Here is a 16,318-nt window from a genome sequence, read left to right as displayed (position 1 = left end):
GTCTAACTGTTACAGGACGACCGACAGGTCAGAGTTTCAACTCATCCTCCAGGACAAGGAGCGTAGTGTGCATGCTTTTAGGGTTTGCCACAGCACTGAGAAAAGAGATGTTTGACTTTGACCAACTAATTTAGGTTGCAAGGATGGAACCAGACTGGATGATTAGTAGCTTCATTCCTTTTTATACTATTAAAGCTGTAAATATTGTACATATTTATTGTACAGATGTTTAAGTTAATTTAAAGCTAAAAGGCGATTGTCTATATTTTTGTGCTTCAATATGTTTATTGATAGCTTATTTGCTGGATTGACTGTTCCTGTGACAGCTGTGTGTACTATTTTATTGAGAAGTGTGACCAAAAAGTTACATGTTTTCACTTTTGTTTTTTGAAATAAAATTATATTTTTTTATATAAATGTGATGTCCTTTCCCCTTTCTTTATCGGTTTGTTATACATGTTGCCAAATGTAATATTACCCTCTAATAGCCACAATATGTTCACATCACCAACCACCAGTGTTTCCACAGCAGTTTGATGTCATTATAGTACACATTTCATCACCTCTACAATCCATCACTTTTTGTCTTGAAGCGTTAGTGATCGTGCCATTTGATCAATAAGGAAGGAAGTGTCCATTTCATAACTTTCCAACCAAGAAAGTGAATAATTTTATATATGACAAAATGTGTGTGATCTGCCATCACCCTCAGATCAACAAAAGCAGTCAGATCAACAACTCTAGTCAACCTGAAGTCATGCTTATTGGAGTGTGTGCTTTGTCAGACCTCCCTCTCGCCAGTAAGGTGAACAATATGTCTGACTAGGTGCTACCAAACCAGCAGACACTCCTGTGTTCCCTCTGACTCTGAGATGTCTGTGTTTACACACACACACACACACACACACACACACACACACACACACACACAGCAGACTGCAGACAGGGGAAACCAATGTTGGCACAGTCGAGGGGAAAGAGACAGGCAGGAGGACAGAAGACAGGCAGTAGGATGAGGATCTGAAAGCACAACTCTACTTATACCAAAGTATGTTGACAACAACAAGCCTCTTTCTGTCACTATGACTGACAGTCTGGTTGTTTTCCAGGAGGAAACCATAGCAACCGTAGTCCTTATGCCACTCCCAACAAAACAACAACAACAAACCTCTTGCAAATCTGAATCTGAAAGAAATAAGTATAAATCAGTAGTATTCAGGTTCGATACAATGCACCTTTAACAACATTGACTGTCACATTTGATCACTTCCACTGGACAAAGTCCACATAGCATCAGTCAAGGTGCAAGCTCTGTAAATGGTGACATGTTGACACCTCTTTGATAAGTAATTGATACCATAATGTGTTATTAATTCATATAGCATTTATTCAGCTGAAATAAATTCCCCAACACAATAATGGACGTAGCTGTCTAGTGATGTCCTCTAGTCTGTAGCTCATCTTGAATTACTTTTTAAGTGCAAACTAATAATAAATAGGAGAGCAAAAACAATTAAAAAAGTTAAAGGAGCAATTTGTAATTGGTACATACATTGTTGGTGGTGGGGCAAGTGTGACGCCTGGTGGCCTCTTAAAGGAACTGCGCATGTTGGACGCCTGGAGTCAACCTCTTGTTGAACACTCACTAAGGTCATGTTCTCACATGAAAGTCCGAATCATGACCCGGAGCATGTGGATGAGATTGCAACATTGTTGCATACATTATTTCTCTGATTTGCATTCTCACAGACCTTTATGTAAGCGAAGTAACATACGCAATCGAAGCAACAGACGTGGTAGTTGATTGGTCAGAAAATTAGAAAAATGCCCGTTCTATATCGTGGAGCTCCGCCCCATAGGGGAGCTCTGCTCCTATTGGTTTACCCCGCTACCTAAAGTAGCCAATGACTGAATTTTTCGATGCCTGCGCCCGCCCTGGGGTGCTATAAAAGGGGCGTCCTTCGATCCCTCATTCTCCCAAAAATTACAGCACGGGTTTACATCTGAGACTGCAAGAAGGACGACTACAAGAGACTGGAGAACCCGCCAGACACTTCCCTTCAGCGATGGATCGTCCGCCGCCGACCACGAAGAAGTTCCTCCGGGACGCCTGCCGCTGCGATTTCCTAGCAGCGGAGGACAAGCACGACTTCTGCCACGTCTGCCTCGGCCCCCAACATGCCGAGGCGGCGTTGGTCGCCTCCCCCAGCTGCCTCCCCTTCCACCTCCTTTCTGTCGTGGAAAGGCGAAAGAGGATGGCCTGGTTCAAGGAGAGCATTCCCCTGGCGGACGCTATCTCGGGGATGCTATCCGACTCGGATAGCTCTGCCGATGATGCGTTCGGACAGGCCCCAGAGCGGCGTTCTGGGCAGGCACCTCCCCAAGTAGGGGTGGTCCCGCCCGCTCAGCCGGCCCTGACATCACGCCGCCCTCACCCAGCTGAGTGGTCGGTGTCGATGTCAGGGTCAGAGAGCTCTGATGAGAGCGAGCGGCAGGTAGAGGCTCACGAGCTCCCCGCCCTCGCCCCCCCATCACTCCACCACGACTTCCAGGGCCTCCTGGAAGCTGCGGCAGGCGTGTTGGCAATTCCCCGTCCCGCCTCCCATCCCCCAACGGAGTCCTTCTGGGAGAAGGACCTGTTTTACGGGAAAAGGGCGAAGCGACAGGGCCAACCTCCTAACGCTGTCCTCCCGGGCTTAGATAAGTTCGTGGAGGACAAGTGGGGAGAACCACTCACAGGCAGGGCGCCAGTGAAGGCGTTCCTGCCCTTTACCAGAGTGGAGGGGCTCGCGGAGGGGATGACTGACGGCTCCCCGCCGCTCGAACCAGCGCTGGCCGCCTACTTGGTACCGGGGTCCAGCGCCTGGTCGGTGCCTAAAAAACCTATGCTGCCCAACCAGCGTGACAGGTTTAACGCCACCCTGGTAGACAAGAGCTACGCTCTCGGTGCGCAGGCGGCGGCGGCGGCGAATAACATCGGCGTGTTTAACGCCGCCATTGCGAAAATCATCACAGACCGACCCAACGGTCTGTCTGCAGCGGAGGCGGAGCTTCTGAGCAAGCTCAGTGCCGCGACGATGTACCTGGCCCAGGGCGTTGCGGTTTGTGGGGGTCGCCTGATGGCAAACGCGGTGGTGCAGCAGCGACAGATGTGGCTGTCTCTCACCACCATGACCGGGGCGGACCGGATGGCCCTACTGAATGCTCCAATAGAGAGACAAGGGCTATTCGGTCCCGCCATGGACACCATGACGAAGCACCTGGCCGCGATGGAGGAGGCTAAGAAGCACCTGGCCAGACACCTCCCCCTCCAGCGACCCTCCACCTCTTCTTCTTCCGCCGTGGTGACGACTAGGCCGTCAACGGCTGCGAAACGGAGGTTTCGGTGTGATGCGGCACTGGCTCCACCTCTACCGACGGAGCCATGCCCCACTCGGCATCCCCAGCCCCCGCCGCTGACCACTGGGAGGGCCCGCTACGGCCCCCCACGGCAGCGTGACCCGGTTTCACTGGCGGAGGGGTCGGTAATGACCCCACCACCGGTTTCCTCTTCATGGCTGCTACCTCCTAAAGAGGCAAAAGAAGGAAAATCCCCACCTTACTTTTTCAGTAAAGGAGATTTTCCCATGTTATCTACCAGAGCGGAGACCCGCCTGCCTTGTCAGAGTGTGGTCCAATCGCTACCGGTTAGAAACAAAGCGGAGACTGGCCCAGCTTACCAGCGTGTGGCCAGCTCTCTGCCTAGCGGACTCACCCCTATCACGACACAAAGCGGGTTAAACACCCCTGTCTGTAGCCGTATAGAGGGACCGTTATTTACATCAAAAACCCCTCCATGTCTATCAAGACCTGGCCCAGCTCATGAGCGTGCGGCCGGCTCTTTGGTTATCAGGCATAATAAACCTACGTCGATAAAGGGCATTGTTACTCAAAACAAACACTCTTTACAGACGGAAAACCATCCCTAAGGGGAATTTTCCATGGTATCTACCAGAGCGGAGACCCACCTGCCTTGTCAGAGTGTGGTCGAATCGCTACCGGTTAGAAACAAAGCGGAGACTGGCCCAGCTTACCAGCGTGTGGCCAGCTCTCTGCCTAGCGGACTTACCCCTATCACGACACAAAGCGGGTTAAACACCCCTGTCTGTAGCCGTATAGAGGGACCGTTATTTACATCAAAAACCCCTCCATGTCTATCAGGATCTGGCCCAGCTCATGAGCGTGCGGCTGGTTCTTTGATTATCAGGCATAATAAACCTGCGTCAATAAAGGGCATTGTTACACATAACAAGCACTCTTTACAGACGGCAGCCCATCCCTTTCGAAATGACCCCACCTTGGGCTGTGCCACCTCCTCGGTGTGCAGCGGCGGCTGGGGTCATACAGAAATTCAAGCTTTTTCTGTCGACTGCACCACAACAGACGGCCCAGCCGCTGTCGTTGCGTTATGCAGAATGGCTAGAAGGGGCAGGTATTCTGTCGGGCTGGCTAGACAGGACATTGAGGAGGGGATATGCACTACAGTTCATTCAGCCTCCTCCGCCCTTCAGGGGCGTGAGAGAGACTGTTTTGTCCTGCCCGATAAAAACACATGCGCTCCAGGAGGAGATTACGAATCTCCTAACAAAGGGCGCAGTGACAATGGTTCCGAGGGACCAGTGGGACATGGGGTGGTACTCCCCGTATTTCCTTGTCCCAAAGAAATCGGGAGGCATGAGACCCATACTAGATTTAAGGGTCCTCAACGAGAGAGTGGCGAAACGCCCCTTTCGTATGTTAACGACGAGGCGCCTCCTGTCTTGTATACAGAAGGGCGACTACGGAATCAGCATAGACCTGAGGGACGCGTATTTTCATGTGCCAATCACAGAGAGGCACAGGAAATTTCTACGTTTTGCCTTCCAAGGGAAGGTTTACGAGTACACGCGCCTGCCCTTCGGGTACGCGCTTGCTCCTCGAACTTTCTCCAAATGCGTGCAGACAGCACTCGAACCACTGAGGCGAAACGGGATACGCATATTAGCATATCTCGACGACCTACTGGTCTTGGCCCAATGCCCAAATCGAGCCATTCGGGACGCAACCTCACTGGTGCAGCACCTCGCTCAGCTGGGGTTAGCTGTCAACTGGACAAAGAGTGCTCCGTGGCCGGCTCAACAGTTTTCCTATCTAGGCATTCAGTTGGATACTGCCAAGATGAGGGCCAGTTTATCGGCACCACGGAGAGCGACACTGACGTCAGCTCTCCGGGTGTGTCGAGTGACAAATACAATCACCGCTCTATCAATGATGTCCTTACTAGGACTGATGTCTGCAGCCCATGTAGTGGTCCCCTTAGGCCTATTACACATGCGCAGACTGCAGAGGTGGTTCGCACGACTGCGACTGGATCCAGTGAGACACCGTCGCAAGTTGATTGTAATACCGAGATCGGTCAAAACCGACCTGAGCTACTGGAGAGACCCGCGCGCGCGGAGTCGCCATGGGCAGACCGGCATCCCACTACCCAGTCTTCACGGACGCGTCGTTGACTGGGTGGGGAGGAGTGTGTCAGGCAGGTTCGGTGGCAGGAAGATGGGGACCGTTGGAGACGCGTCACATCAACCTGCTGGAACTCGAGGCGGTCAAGTTAACGCTACTTCATTTTGCCCCGGTGTTAAAGGATCTGGACGTGTTAGTCAGATCCGACAACAGGACAACAGTAGCATACATCAATTGTCAAGGGGGAGTACGCTCAGCGTCACTTCATCGCCTAGCGACAGATGTATGGCTGTGGGCTGTCACACACCTGAGTTCGCTAAAAGCTCTCCCCATTCCAGGTCTGCTCAACGAAGGAGCAGATCTGTTATCACGGGGAGGCCCGAGGGACGACGACTGGAGGTTAGCACCCTCCATTGTGTCTCTGATTTGGGCACGGTTCGGGCAAGCAGAAGTGGATCTGTTTGCGTCACGGACGAATGCGCAGTGTCGCCTTTGGTTCTCCCTGCGCGAACAGGACAACCCGCCATTGGGAGTCGATGCATTCGCACACCACCCATGGCCGAGGGTCCTGTTATACGCGTTCCCACCCCTGATATCTATCCTCCCACTGTTGGCACGAGTGAGGTCAGAGAGGCTAGAGTTAATTCTTGTAGCCCCAGACCGCCCCGGAGCCCCGTGGTTTCCGGAACTGATGGAGATGTTGGTAGAGGGCCCATGGCCCATACCTCATCGACAAGATGCACTCTCTCAAGCCAGAGGCTTGGTGAGGGGGCCACCTATGATGCGGGCCCCCTCATGGCCTGGTTACTGAGAGGGACTTGTTAGAACGCAGGGGTCTGACAGACGCGGTCATTCAGACCATTCAGAGTGCGCGCGCGCAATCCACTGCAAAGGGATATGCGGCGCGCTGGCGAGTGTTTACACAGTGGTGTGAGGGACAGGACGTTGACCCAGTCTGCTGTCGGGTCGAAACGTTCTTGTGCTTCTTACAGTCGCTGTTTGACAAGGGATTGGCGGCGGGAACTATTAAAGTTTACGCGGCTGCCATCTCAGCTTGCCATGAGGGTTTTGCGACAACGACACTGTTCAGTCATTCGCTGGTTAAGCGTTTTTTGACTGGAGTGTGTAGGCTTAGACGCCCTCATAGGACACTAATGCCAAAATGGGACCTGTCGATTGTGCTAGAGGCTCTGTGCGTGCCCCCATTCGAACCCATTGACACTGTGTCGTTGCGTTTATTGTCTCTCAAGACGAGTCTACTCCTCGCCTTGACTACGGCTAAGCGAGTGAGTGATTTATGCGCTCTCTCGACACGGGCAGATTGTTTGATCATATCTGGTGACGAAACAAAAGCTGTGTTACGCCCTAACCCGGCTTTTATCCCTAAGGTTAATCGTGGGTTTAGGGTTCAGAGCTGTGCACTGAGCGCCTTTTTTCCTCCTCCTCACGACGGAGAGAGGGAGAGGCGTTTACATTGTCTATGTCCGGTGCGCGCGTTGGCACAATATGTGAAGCGCACAGCAGGACTGTGATCTGCTACGGCGGACAGAAAGCCGGGGCACCACTCTAGAAGCAGAGGCTGTCCCATTGGATTTGCGAGGCGATTAGCCTCGCATACGAATTGATAGGGCAGCCCGTGCCGACTGGCATTCGGGCTCATTCCACCTGGGGCATGGCCACATCAGTGGCCACATCAATGGCCACATCAATGGCCACATCAGTGGCCATTCTCAGGGGAGTGGGACTGGAGGAGATATGTGAGGCGGCGTCTTGGTCGTCGCCATCACCTTTTGTACGGTATTACTTGAAAGATATTTCTTCCTCATCCTTTTCTCATTCTGTCCTCAGTTTTGCTGATGACTGATGTAGTGGGAAGGCACTTGGATTACCCTGGTCATGGGGATTCTATTCAAGTGCTGTCAGGATGAATACGGATGTGCCTGGGGAGGGGACCCTCCTCCAGGACATGTTCCGTTAGATCAACAACCCTACATGCTCACGTAAGGGCTAGATCAGTGGAGCAGACTCGGTGTGGGTTGGGCCAACTTTTTAAGGTTGTCTTGAACCAACATCAGTGGTCAGCTCCGGGTGCCGCTGAGATTGTTTTCTGACTAATAGCCTCAGTGGGGGTACATTTGGCCTCGCTCGCTCCGCCTAAACCAATAGGAGCAGAGCTCCCCTATGGGGCGGAGCTCCACGATATAGAACGATAGTTATGGAGATAGACTCCAGTTCTATGAGTGGAGCGGAGCCCCATAGGGCTGCTGGCCCACTTCGACTTGTTCAAACCCGGCTGTATTGTATGTTTGGGAGAATGAGGGATCGAAGGACGCCCCTTTTATAGCACCCCAGGGCGGGCGCAGGCATCGAAAAATTCAGTCATTGGCTACTTTAGGTAGCGGGGTAAACCAATAGGAGCAGAGCTCCCCTATGGGGCTCTGCTCCACTCATAGAACTGGAGTCTATCTCCATAACTATCGTTCGTCCCACTCTTATTCAGATCAACACGCATGCGCTGTTGTTTTCCTATGGACTGCCTCGAGCAGTGTTCTCACCAAAAGCGAATCGAAGCAAAGTGATTTCTAATCAGAGCGAAACCACCCTTTTCAAACGGAGGATGCGTCGGTTGTTTGCTCCGGGAGTGACTTCGAATGCGCGTTCTCCCTAAGGGTGTGTTCTCACTAGAACAGGGGTAGGCAACCTTTTTGATATGAAGTGCCATTTTTTAATTGTCTTGTTAGTCAGTGTGCCAACCACAATATCAACATTAATTATGACTCGACATCAAACCAAACCAAACAGACCAACAGATCTGCAATTTTATTCCACAACATGAACAACAATTTTCAGCAAAGAGCTATGTATGCAAAGCCATGTATGCTAAATAAACCTAAAAATGTAACTAACTGAAACTTGAACAAAATTACCAACATAACATCTAAGACAACTAAACTTTGTGATGCGTAGCACAACTTTAAGCAAATTGGAGCGCTCAATTTCTACCAAAGTTGCTAACTGCGCTCCCTATGGTTATCATTTTAATAAGTAGGCCTAACTGGAGGGTGATTATACAAGGGTCTTACTTGTATGAATTATAATTTATATTTATATAATTATTTGGTTGTTACTTACATTTTATTCTTTTATTCCAACCACAACAAACATATATATTTTTTTGGTTGCAAAGAGTATGCAAAGCCATGTAAACAGTCCTAACAATCAATGTCGTGATCCCTGGCCCTGTTTTCCTTTGCTCAACTCCATTATCTGGGGGTGGTACTTGGTCACTTTAAGTTGCACACAATTAATGCAACCGCTCCCCTCTGTTTCCCGACCATGGCAGGGGCACCATCTGTTGTCACTGCAAAAATCCTGCTAATGTCAATCCCTCGCTCCACAAAATGCTCGATAAGAACTTTAGCGATGTCCTCACCTTTTGTTGTTTCTGGCATTGGTTTTAGGCAGCAGAGCTCCTCCCTTACAGCAGAATCACAGTATCTTGCTATGACAGCCAGACGTGGCATGTCATTCACATCTACGCTCTCATCAAGTGCAAGGCTAAACACCGTCGCATCTTTCAAACCAGCGGTCTCCTGCGCTTTCACGTTTTCTGCCATTTCTCCTATTCTTCGTTCCACACTTCTGTCTGACACTGGGATGTCTTTTATTCTTGATTTTATTGTGTCTTTGTTTGATAAGCCTTCAAACAAAACATCCGAGCTACAGAGGAAAGCCTCCTTAATATATTCTCCATCAGTGAATGGCTTTCCACGTTTCGCAATGCAATGAGCAATGCGAAAGCTTGCTTCAGTTGCGTGATTTTTAGCAGTGGCAAATGCTTTAAAGGTGCTGGCCTGCTTCCCATACCTTGACACAGCACGTCTTATTGATTCGGCCTTGTTTGCTTCATCCTTGAACGACTTGAGTTATATTGATACAAGTATCGAATTGAATTCAGAATTTTACTTTGAAAATTGGCGCCAGAATACGGCTCTCGTGGAGTGGATGAGAGACTAGGGCTGCATTCGTAAATTCGCCCTGAGAGCGCCGGAGCGTCCCCGAGACTGCCTCTAGTCCAGTCATGTCAGAGTCAAATACACAGGGGCCAACATTTAAAAATGGTACAAGTGGAGGGCCGGGCTGGTTCAATGTTTATTAAAACTCGCAATTGCACATATTGAACCAATACAAATAACACAGCCTATATTGCACTTAACATTAATCATTACATTAAATTAAGTAAAACATAAATAAAATCAGTATTTTCTCAAGGCTCTTTCAGTAATAAATTGAAAACGTTTTATTTATTTATTTTTTTAACAGGTAAACAGCTAAATGTAATTTTCATTCAAAGCTCAATGGCAAGATAAATGCAAAAATGAAACAGCATGCATTAAAAACAAATCAGTGTGCTGCTCCGATCCTCACCAATGACTGTCTTCTATAATAAAATTAGAAAAGTTAGTGCAAACTTGCAAAAGTGCAAAACAGTTGCATTAATTTCTTAGGCAACATGTCCCTGGGTCCATTCAACTGGAGAAAAAAATAATAATTCCCTTCAAAGAAATATCAAGTCCAAGTCCTTTCTGCTCACTTGTCTGAGGCTGAGCCCGATACTTGGTGTCTCATCTTGAGTACAAGTTCATTAATGTTTGGGGTCAGGCTCTGAGCTGAGGAAATCCTCAGGATTGAGTTCAGATGTTCATCACTAAGACGACTCCTATGTGATGTTTTGTTTAGTTTCATCAACGAAAACAGTAGTTCACACAGGTATGTGCTGCCAAACATAGACGGCGTGCGAGCAACTTGGGTGCGCAGCTCAGGCATTGTGTCGGGGATGAAACGAGCAAACTCAGCAGCGCCACGGACTCATATTTTGCCTTCAATGTGTCATTACACTGGAGCTCAATCAGCGCCATTTGGAGATTTGCTGGTGCACTTTCCACGTCAACTGCAAATGGATTGCTGAGCAGTTGAAGCCTGCTTTTTTGGGCTTCAAAGTCGGAAAATCTCCGCCTGAATTCGGCAGCAAGTATGCCGAGTTTGTCAGCAAACTGTACTCGGGAACACTAGGGAACACTCAGGAATTGACGGCGATGTTTCGGCCTCCACTGTGACTGTGCTGCTGCTGCTCATGACGAGTACTGAAGTGAAGAGAAGACGCGGGGTCGCGCTCGCTCGCGGGCACTCGGTACGCGCCAATGCATCTTGGGACTTGTAGTATTATGGTGCTGCGGGCACATAATACTGCGGGCCGGTTTTAATAGTAATTAAATATGATCCCGCGGGCAAGAGAGAACTCATTCACGGGCCTGATCCTACTTGGTCCCATTGTGACATTGAACCCAGTGTGCGCGAATTTACGAACGCGGCCAACATAAAAAAAAAAAAAAAACATTCTCCCATTCTCGCACTTATTGATTAGCTGTCGCGTGCCACTGTTTAAGCTGTCGCGTGCCACTGCTGGCACGCGTGCCATAGGTTGCCGTCCCCTGCACTAGAACATTTGCTTCACTTGGAATCAGAGTTTAGGATAAAATTCGCTTCGCTCTGCGTCGTTTGGAGCTGTGAGAACGCGCATTCAAAGTCACTCCCGGAGCAAACAACCGACGCATGCTCCGCTTGAAAAGGGTGGGTTCGCTCCGATTAGAAATGACGCATCCATCACTTTGCTTCGCGAAATGTAATACACACATCGAAATGCAATACATGTGTAACATTAAATACAAAATAATGTTTTTCTAATAATGTTTTTTCTCTTCCAGCCACTCCCCCATCGTGCCAAAAACCCATGTGGAAATACAATGCAAATTAGCACCGTGGCAAAACTCGAAAGCAATGCACTCATGTCAAAATGTAATGCACCCATCTCGAAATGTAAGGTACATATCTCGAAATACAATGTACACATCTCAAAATACATCTGTATTGATTCAATTTTGGCACAAATATTCTGTATTTTTGCATTGTATTTAGTATTTTTGCATTGTATTTAGTGTTACACGTGTATTGCATTTCGATGAGTGTATTGTATTTGAATGTGGCATAATCCGTCCTCCATATGTGAGATACAATACAATCATAAAGGAATGGCCAGGGTGTGATTTCCTCAGCCACATTACAATCGCCAAGGAATTGTCAAATGGTGTGGTTGTGACTTCTTCAGGATGTCCACCAGGCTAATTCAACTGCAAATAGTTATACATATATTGAAATCGATGCTGATGCCCAAAATCCCTCTATAGTTACATATTTTGCTTCCTTAGAGACTGAGTAGTCATGTTGCACTCCTAACCAAATAATATTATGAAATAATCTCTCTGAATACTCGCTAATGCACTAATGTCTGCATTAGATGTTTTACAATTACTTTCTACTTGTCATTGTGTCAGAAATAGATTTGGGAGATATTATTTTTCATGTAATTCAAACAAACTGTCCTGCTGTATTTGATGATAGATTATGTACAAGACAAGAATAAAACAAGGCATCAATAATATGAGTAGTTTATCTTTTATTGCAGGGAAATACAGCTGACCTATTTTCTAGAGAATTAGGCCTACCTATTTTCCAGGAAGTACTGTAGGGTTACAGGGTTACAGGACACAGGCCTTACTTTGAGATGTGGTGACTTGACTTCGACAAGTTGCCCACTGAAGTGAACATCATTTCCTGTGTTTTGTTTTGATTTTTGGCTTCACTAGATCAAATTAGTATCATACAAATATGAAAAAATAGGTTTCTCATCATTTTCCAGTACCAGTAAATCTAGCCTTGCTACTCTCCCTCGAATGCTCCGTTTTCAATGGATGTGATTTAAGAAGTTATTTGTCTGTTACCACGACCTGATCATGTTATACTCCAAATAAACCACTTACGTTATTTGTTTACATTTGACATCCCTCCTATCCACTACTAGCAATGCACACCTTGTCAGTTCCCGGCAGGTACAAATAACAGCAAGACTAGATACATTTAACTGGCCATTAAAATGCAATTTTACCACAACTTAAATGAAATCATGGTGCATTAAATTCCTCCTCGGAAACTGAGCTTCGCATTAATATTTAGCATTGTATTTTACATAGGGCTCCATTTTGGCTGATTCTGAGAGAGCTCTAAATTCTCACAGGTACATAGTTGCCAAGTTAGACATTTGCTAGATTCATAATTCTGAAGAGCAATACAATTACAAATGCAGCATCAAAACTCTTCTTACATAGTTTAGATAATCTGGATGTATCTTAACAACATATTTAGATAATTTACGTTATCAAATCAAGGTACAAATACATTTATATCTGAGGAATGTCGATGGAATATTTTCAAAGTAATAATAAGGTGAAAAGATTTTCTGAACCAAGGATAGAACAAAGCATAGATAATTGGATTTAAAGTAGAATTGAAGCAACCCAACCAGAGTAACACATCAAAGAGATTAGCAGGTGTATTGTAGCCTGTGTAAGGATCAATCATGGAATTAAGAAAGTAAGGCAGCCAACAAAGGATGAACACACCCACCACAACAGAGAGTGTTTTAGCAGCTTTTCTCTCTGACCGTTTAGACACGACACCTTTACCCCTCCCTTGTGAATGTACACAGTGGCTGGCATCTTCAATCTTTTTCATCTGCTCTTTTGCCACCAGAAATATTCTAGCATACAATCCCACCATTATAGAGCAAGGTAAGAAAAAAAATATCAGTGGGTCTAGGGTTCCCCACAGTGAATTAAACAAAAGATTACAACTTCCCAGACAGTAAATAGATGCAAGGTATTCCTCCAGTCCTTTTATATTTGCCTTTGAGTAGAGTAGGCCAAAGGAGTACACTGCAGAAATGGCCCAACTGGCAGAAACCATGAGCCAAGCTACTGGCATCGTAATCTTGGTGGAATAGTGAAGTGGGTTGCTCACAGCCTCGTACCGATCTACAGCTATACACACTAGGTGGAAGATAGAGACAGATGTTAGGAACAGGTTAATACAATAGTGCAGCAGACAGAAGCAATCTCCAAAGTACCAGCAGCCGCCCACAAACAAGATGGTGGTGAAGGGCATCACCATCAGGCCCAGCAGCAGGTCTGCCAGTGCCAGGGACATGATCAGCATGTTGGTGGGGGTGTGGAGCTGCTTTAGACGAGCTATAGAGATGATGACCACACAGTTCCCTACAATAGTGACCAGCATCCCTGAGACAAACACCAGGTACAATGTCACCTGGGCTTCTTCACTGAACTGCGGCTTGGTGCAGGAGATGTTGGATGCTGGATAGCAGAGCTCCTTTGGTTTGGTTTGTTGAGGAGATGAGGCGTCCATCACCATTACCCACAATGCACTGTCCTCCTGATACACTCACCTAATAACTCAAAGCTGTTAGAACAAATAGCATTGTTGTTGAAAAAGATTTAAGCAACATTGAGGTTTAGAATAATTCAATTGCTACCGTACCTCATACAATATATGATGACTATAGTAAACATACTAAATACTTTACCATTTGTGGAGTAAGATGGGTGCTGGAGTGAAGTAATGTTCTCAGATAGGTCTGATCATGTTTATATGTACAGTAGTCTGTAGGCACATCCCCTTCCAGGATCCTATCCAGTCACAATATGTCACATGATCAACACCGTCCATATCTATCCAATGAGTGTACAGCTAATGTACAGCCAATCAAATGATATAGAAGGTGGCTCATGATGTCATGGGGAGATTGTTTTGCCTGAAGCACATTGTTAGGACTATTCTACCTTTTGTAGACTGAGGCACCAAACATTAAAGGGACAGTTCACTATTTTACAACCAATAGTCAGATGGTGCCTTACTCTAAGGCCTTGAACACACTGGACGCCTGTGCAACACGCCATCTAGAGATTAGAGCTCTCACCCGTGCAGCTTCCATACTGGCTGCGGCTCTAACTGCAGAGCTGCTACTGCCAGCCCTATCGTTGTTCACTGAGTTTTGCCTTTTGAGAGTGGAGAGTCCTAATCTCTAGATGGCGTGTTGCAGAAGCCAGCGTGAGACACGCTTGAGACACGCCTCTGCAGCTGCGGCTCGGCTACTGCCTTTCCTGTGTTTGTACATTGAGGTTGTCTTTGATAATGGCCATCAATAATATAATGTTACATTTCACTTCATTATGAATGATTCAGTGTTCAGTCTCTGCTGTCCTCCATCCTTAATGAGCGGTTTGAAAAGTGAAACGGTTATAACCAGAAAGCAGTCAAGTTGTTTTTGTTTACCGTCCTCCTCTAAATGGAATGGACTGCACTTATATAGCACCTTTATCCAAAGCGCTTTACAACTCGGGAGCGCTGTCCATCGTACTCCGCCCCCGGCTTTGGGACGTTTGTGAGCGGGTTGCCACATTATATATATATAATTTTCACAGGACTGCTGGAACACTTAAGCAACAATTAGAATGTGGCAAATTCATCTGATATTACTTGCGTAGTGATTGGAAATTATCAATAGATTATGATGTGACATTGGTGAACCGATAACTTTACAGGATGTAAATTGTTGCAGTATGATCACCTTTTTGAGTTTGACACTGGTTTACTGTAGAACCGGTGCACAGCCATCTGCACTGTGAGTAGCGCTTTCAACTTAGAATAGAGACATTCTGATATCAAATGTTTATGAGGGATGAGTAATGCCACAAATGATCAATATAACACTGAAATATAGGCCACTTTTTAAAAAAACTGCCCGGACCTTGGATGCATAGTAGCCTACAGGCCACATGAGTGTGCTATTGCTTAAGACAAAATCATTAATATTCACTCATTGACAAGCCATTAATATTGCATGCTAGATACCATAAGATTTCTCATACAGCTCAAAATTCTCACAGGTACATAGGTGCGGAGTTAGAAATGTCCTAGATTCATAATTGCAACGCAATTTCGAATGCAGCATCAAACATAATCATTTCACATAGTTTACAGAATCTGTACGTATCTTAACAACATAAAGATAATTTACGTTATCAAATTAAACTGACATAAGGATAGAACAAAGCATAGATAATTGGATTTAAAGTAGAATTGAAGTAACCAATAAAAAAATTTTTTGCACACCCTACTACCCTTATACTGTTAATGTTATAATCTATTACTATGTCAATTTTGGTACTATTTATGAACTTTTACTGAGTCATCTTGGTGGGACAGGTTACAGAACACTACAGAAACACGTGCAAAGTTGAAAACTTTATTTAGGTTCACAGTAAAGTATTACTCATCAATGAACTTATCAATGAACCCTAAATATAACAATGGTTATATACTGTAGATATTCATAGATACAAGTAGCACACTCTTCGCCACACAGCTAAGCTTCCCACAACTACTGACACAAAGTAATATCTTGAAAGCTTCTTGTCCTTTTTCTTTGAGGCCTGGCAATTTGCAGGCTGTGTACTGTCAGGTAATGCACATGTCTAAGGCTGCCAAATACCAGTACTACAAGCTGACACCTGAAGCCAAGGCCACTCAGACGTGTGACTAGGCTGGTAACAGTGTTGTAGAAAAGGACAAACTAAGAGCCTATTTCTTATGGTCACCTCCCCTTGGCTTTGATCCACAACAACAACAACAACAACGACATCAGTGTATTCGGGACATAAAAAATGACTGTCAACAATTTAATTTAACCAACTGTTGATGATAATGCCTGGCTAACTTTACCAGCAACTGGGTCAACAATGTGATAATGCCCGGCAATGTATTTTTGGAAAAGAAAAGGCCATTAGTGATATGTGCCACTGACTGATATCTCAAATTGAGAATATGGTGCAAAGGATTTCTCAACTGATTCTGGTACCTCTGGGCA

At 46.3% G+C, this 16,318-nt stretch overlaps 1 protein-coding gene across 1 annotated transcript; it reads right to left on the bottom strand.

Moving 5' to 3' along the window:
- Positions 1–12,759: 12,759 nt before the first annotated feature.
- On the bottom strand, positions 12,760–13,803 carry LOC308160386 (trace amine-associated receptor 13c-like; the record flags this gene model as incomplete). The annotated part of the gene is made up of 1 exon (XM_080534301.1): positions 12,760–13,803. One exon carries the CDS (start codon positions 13,801–13,803, stop codon positions 12,760–12,762), a length of 1,044 nt encoding a protein of 347 aa, XP_080390427.1.
- Between the last annotated feature and the right edge of the window lie 2,515 nt (positions 13,804–16,318).

This window comes from Nansenia antarctica (genome assembly GCF_963989245.1).
Source record: "Nansenia antarctica genome assembly, chromosome: 6".
Classification (NCBI taxonomy): domain Eukaryota; kingdom Metazoa; phylum Chordata; class Actinopteri; order Argentiniformes; family Microstomatidae; genus Nansenia; species Nansenia antarctica.
Note: the sequence above shows the minus strand (reverse complement) of the source record. Positions and strands in the feature narration are given on the sequence as shown.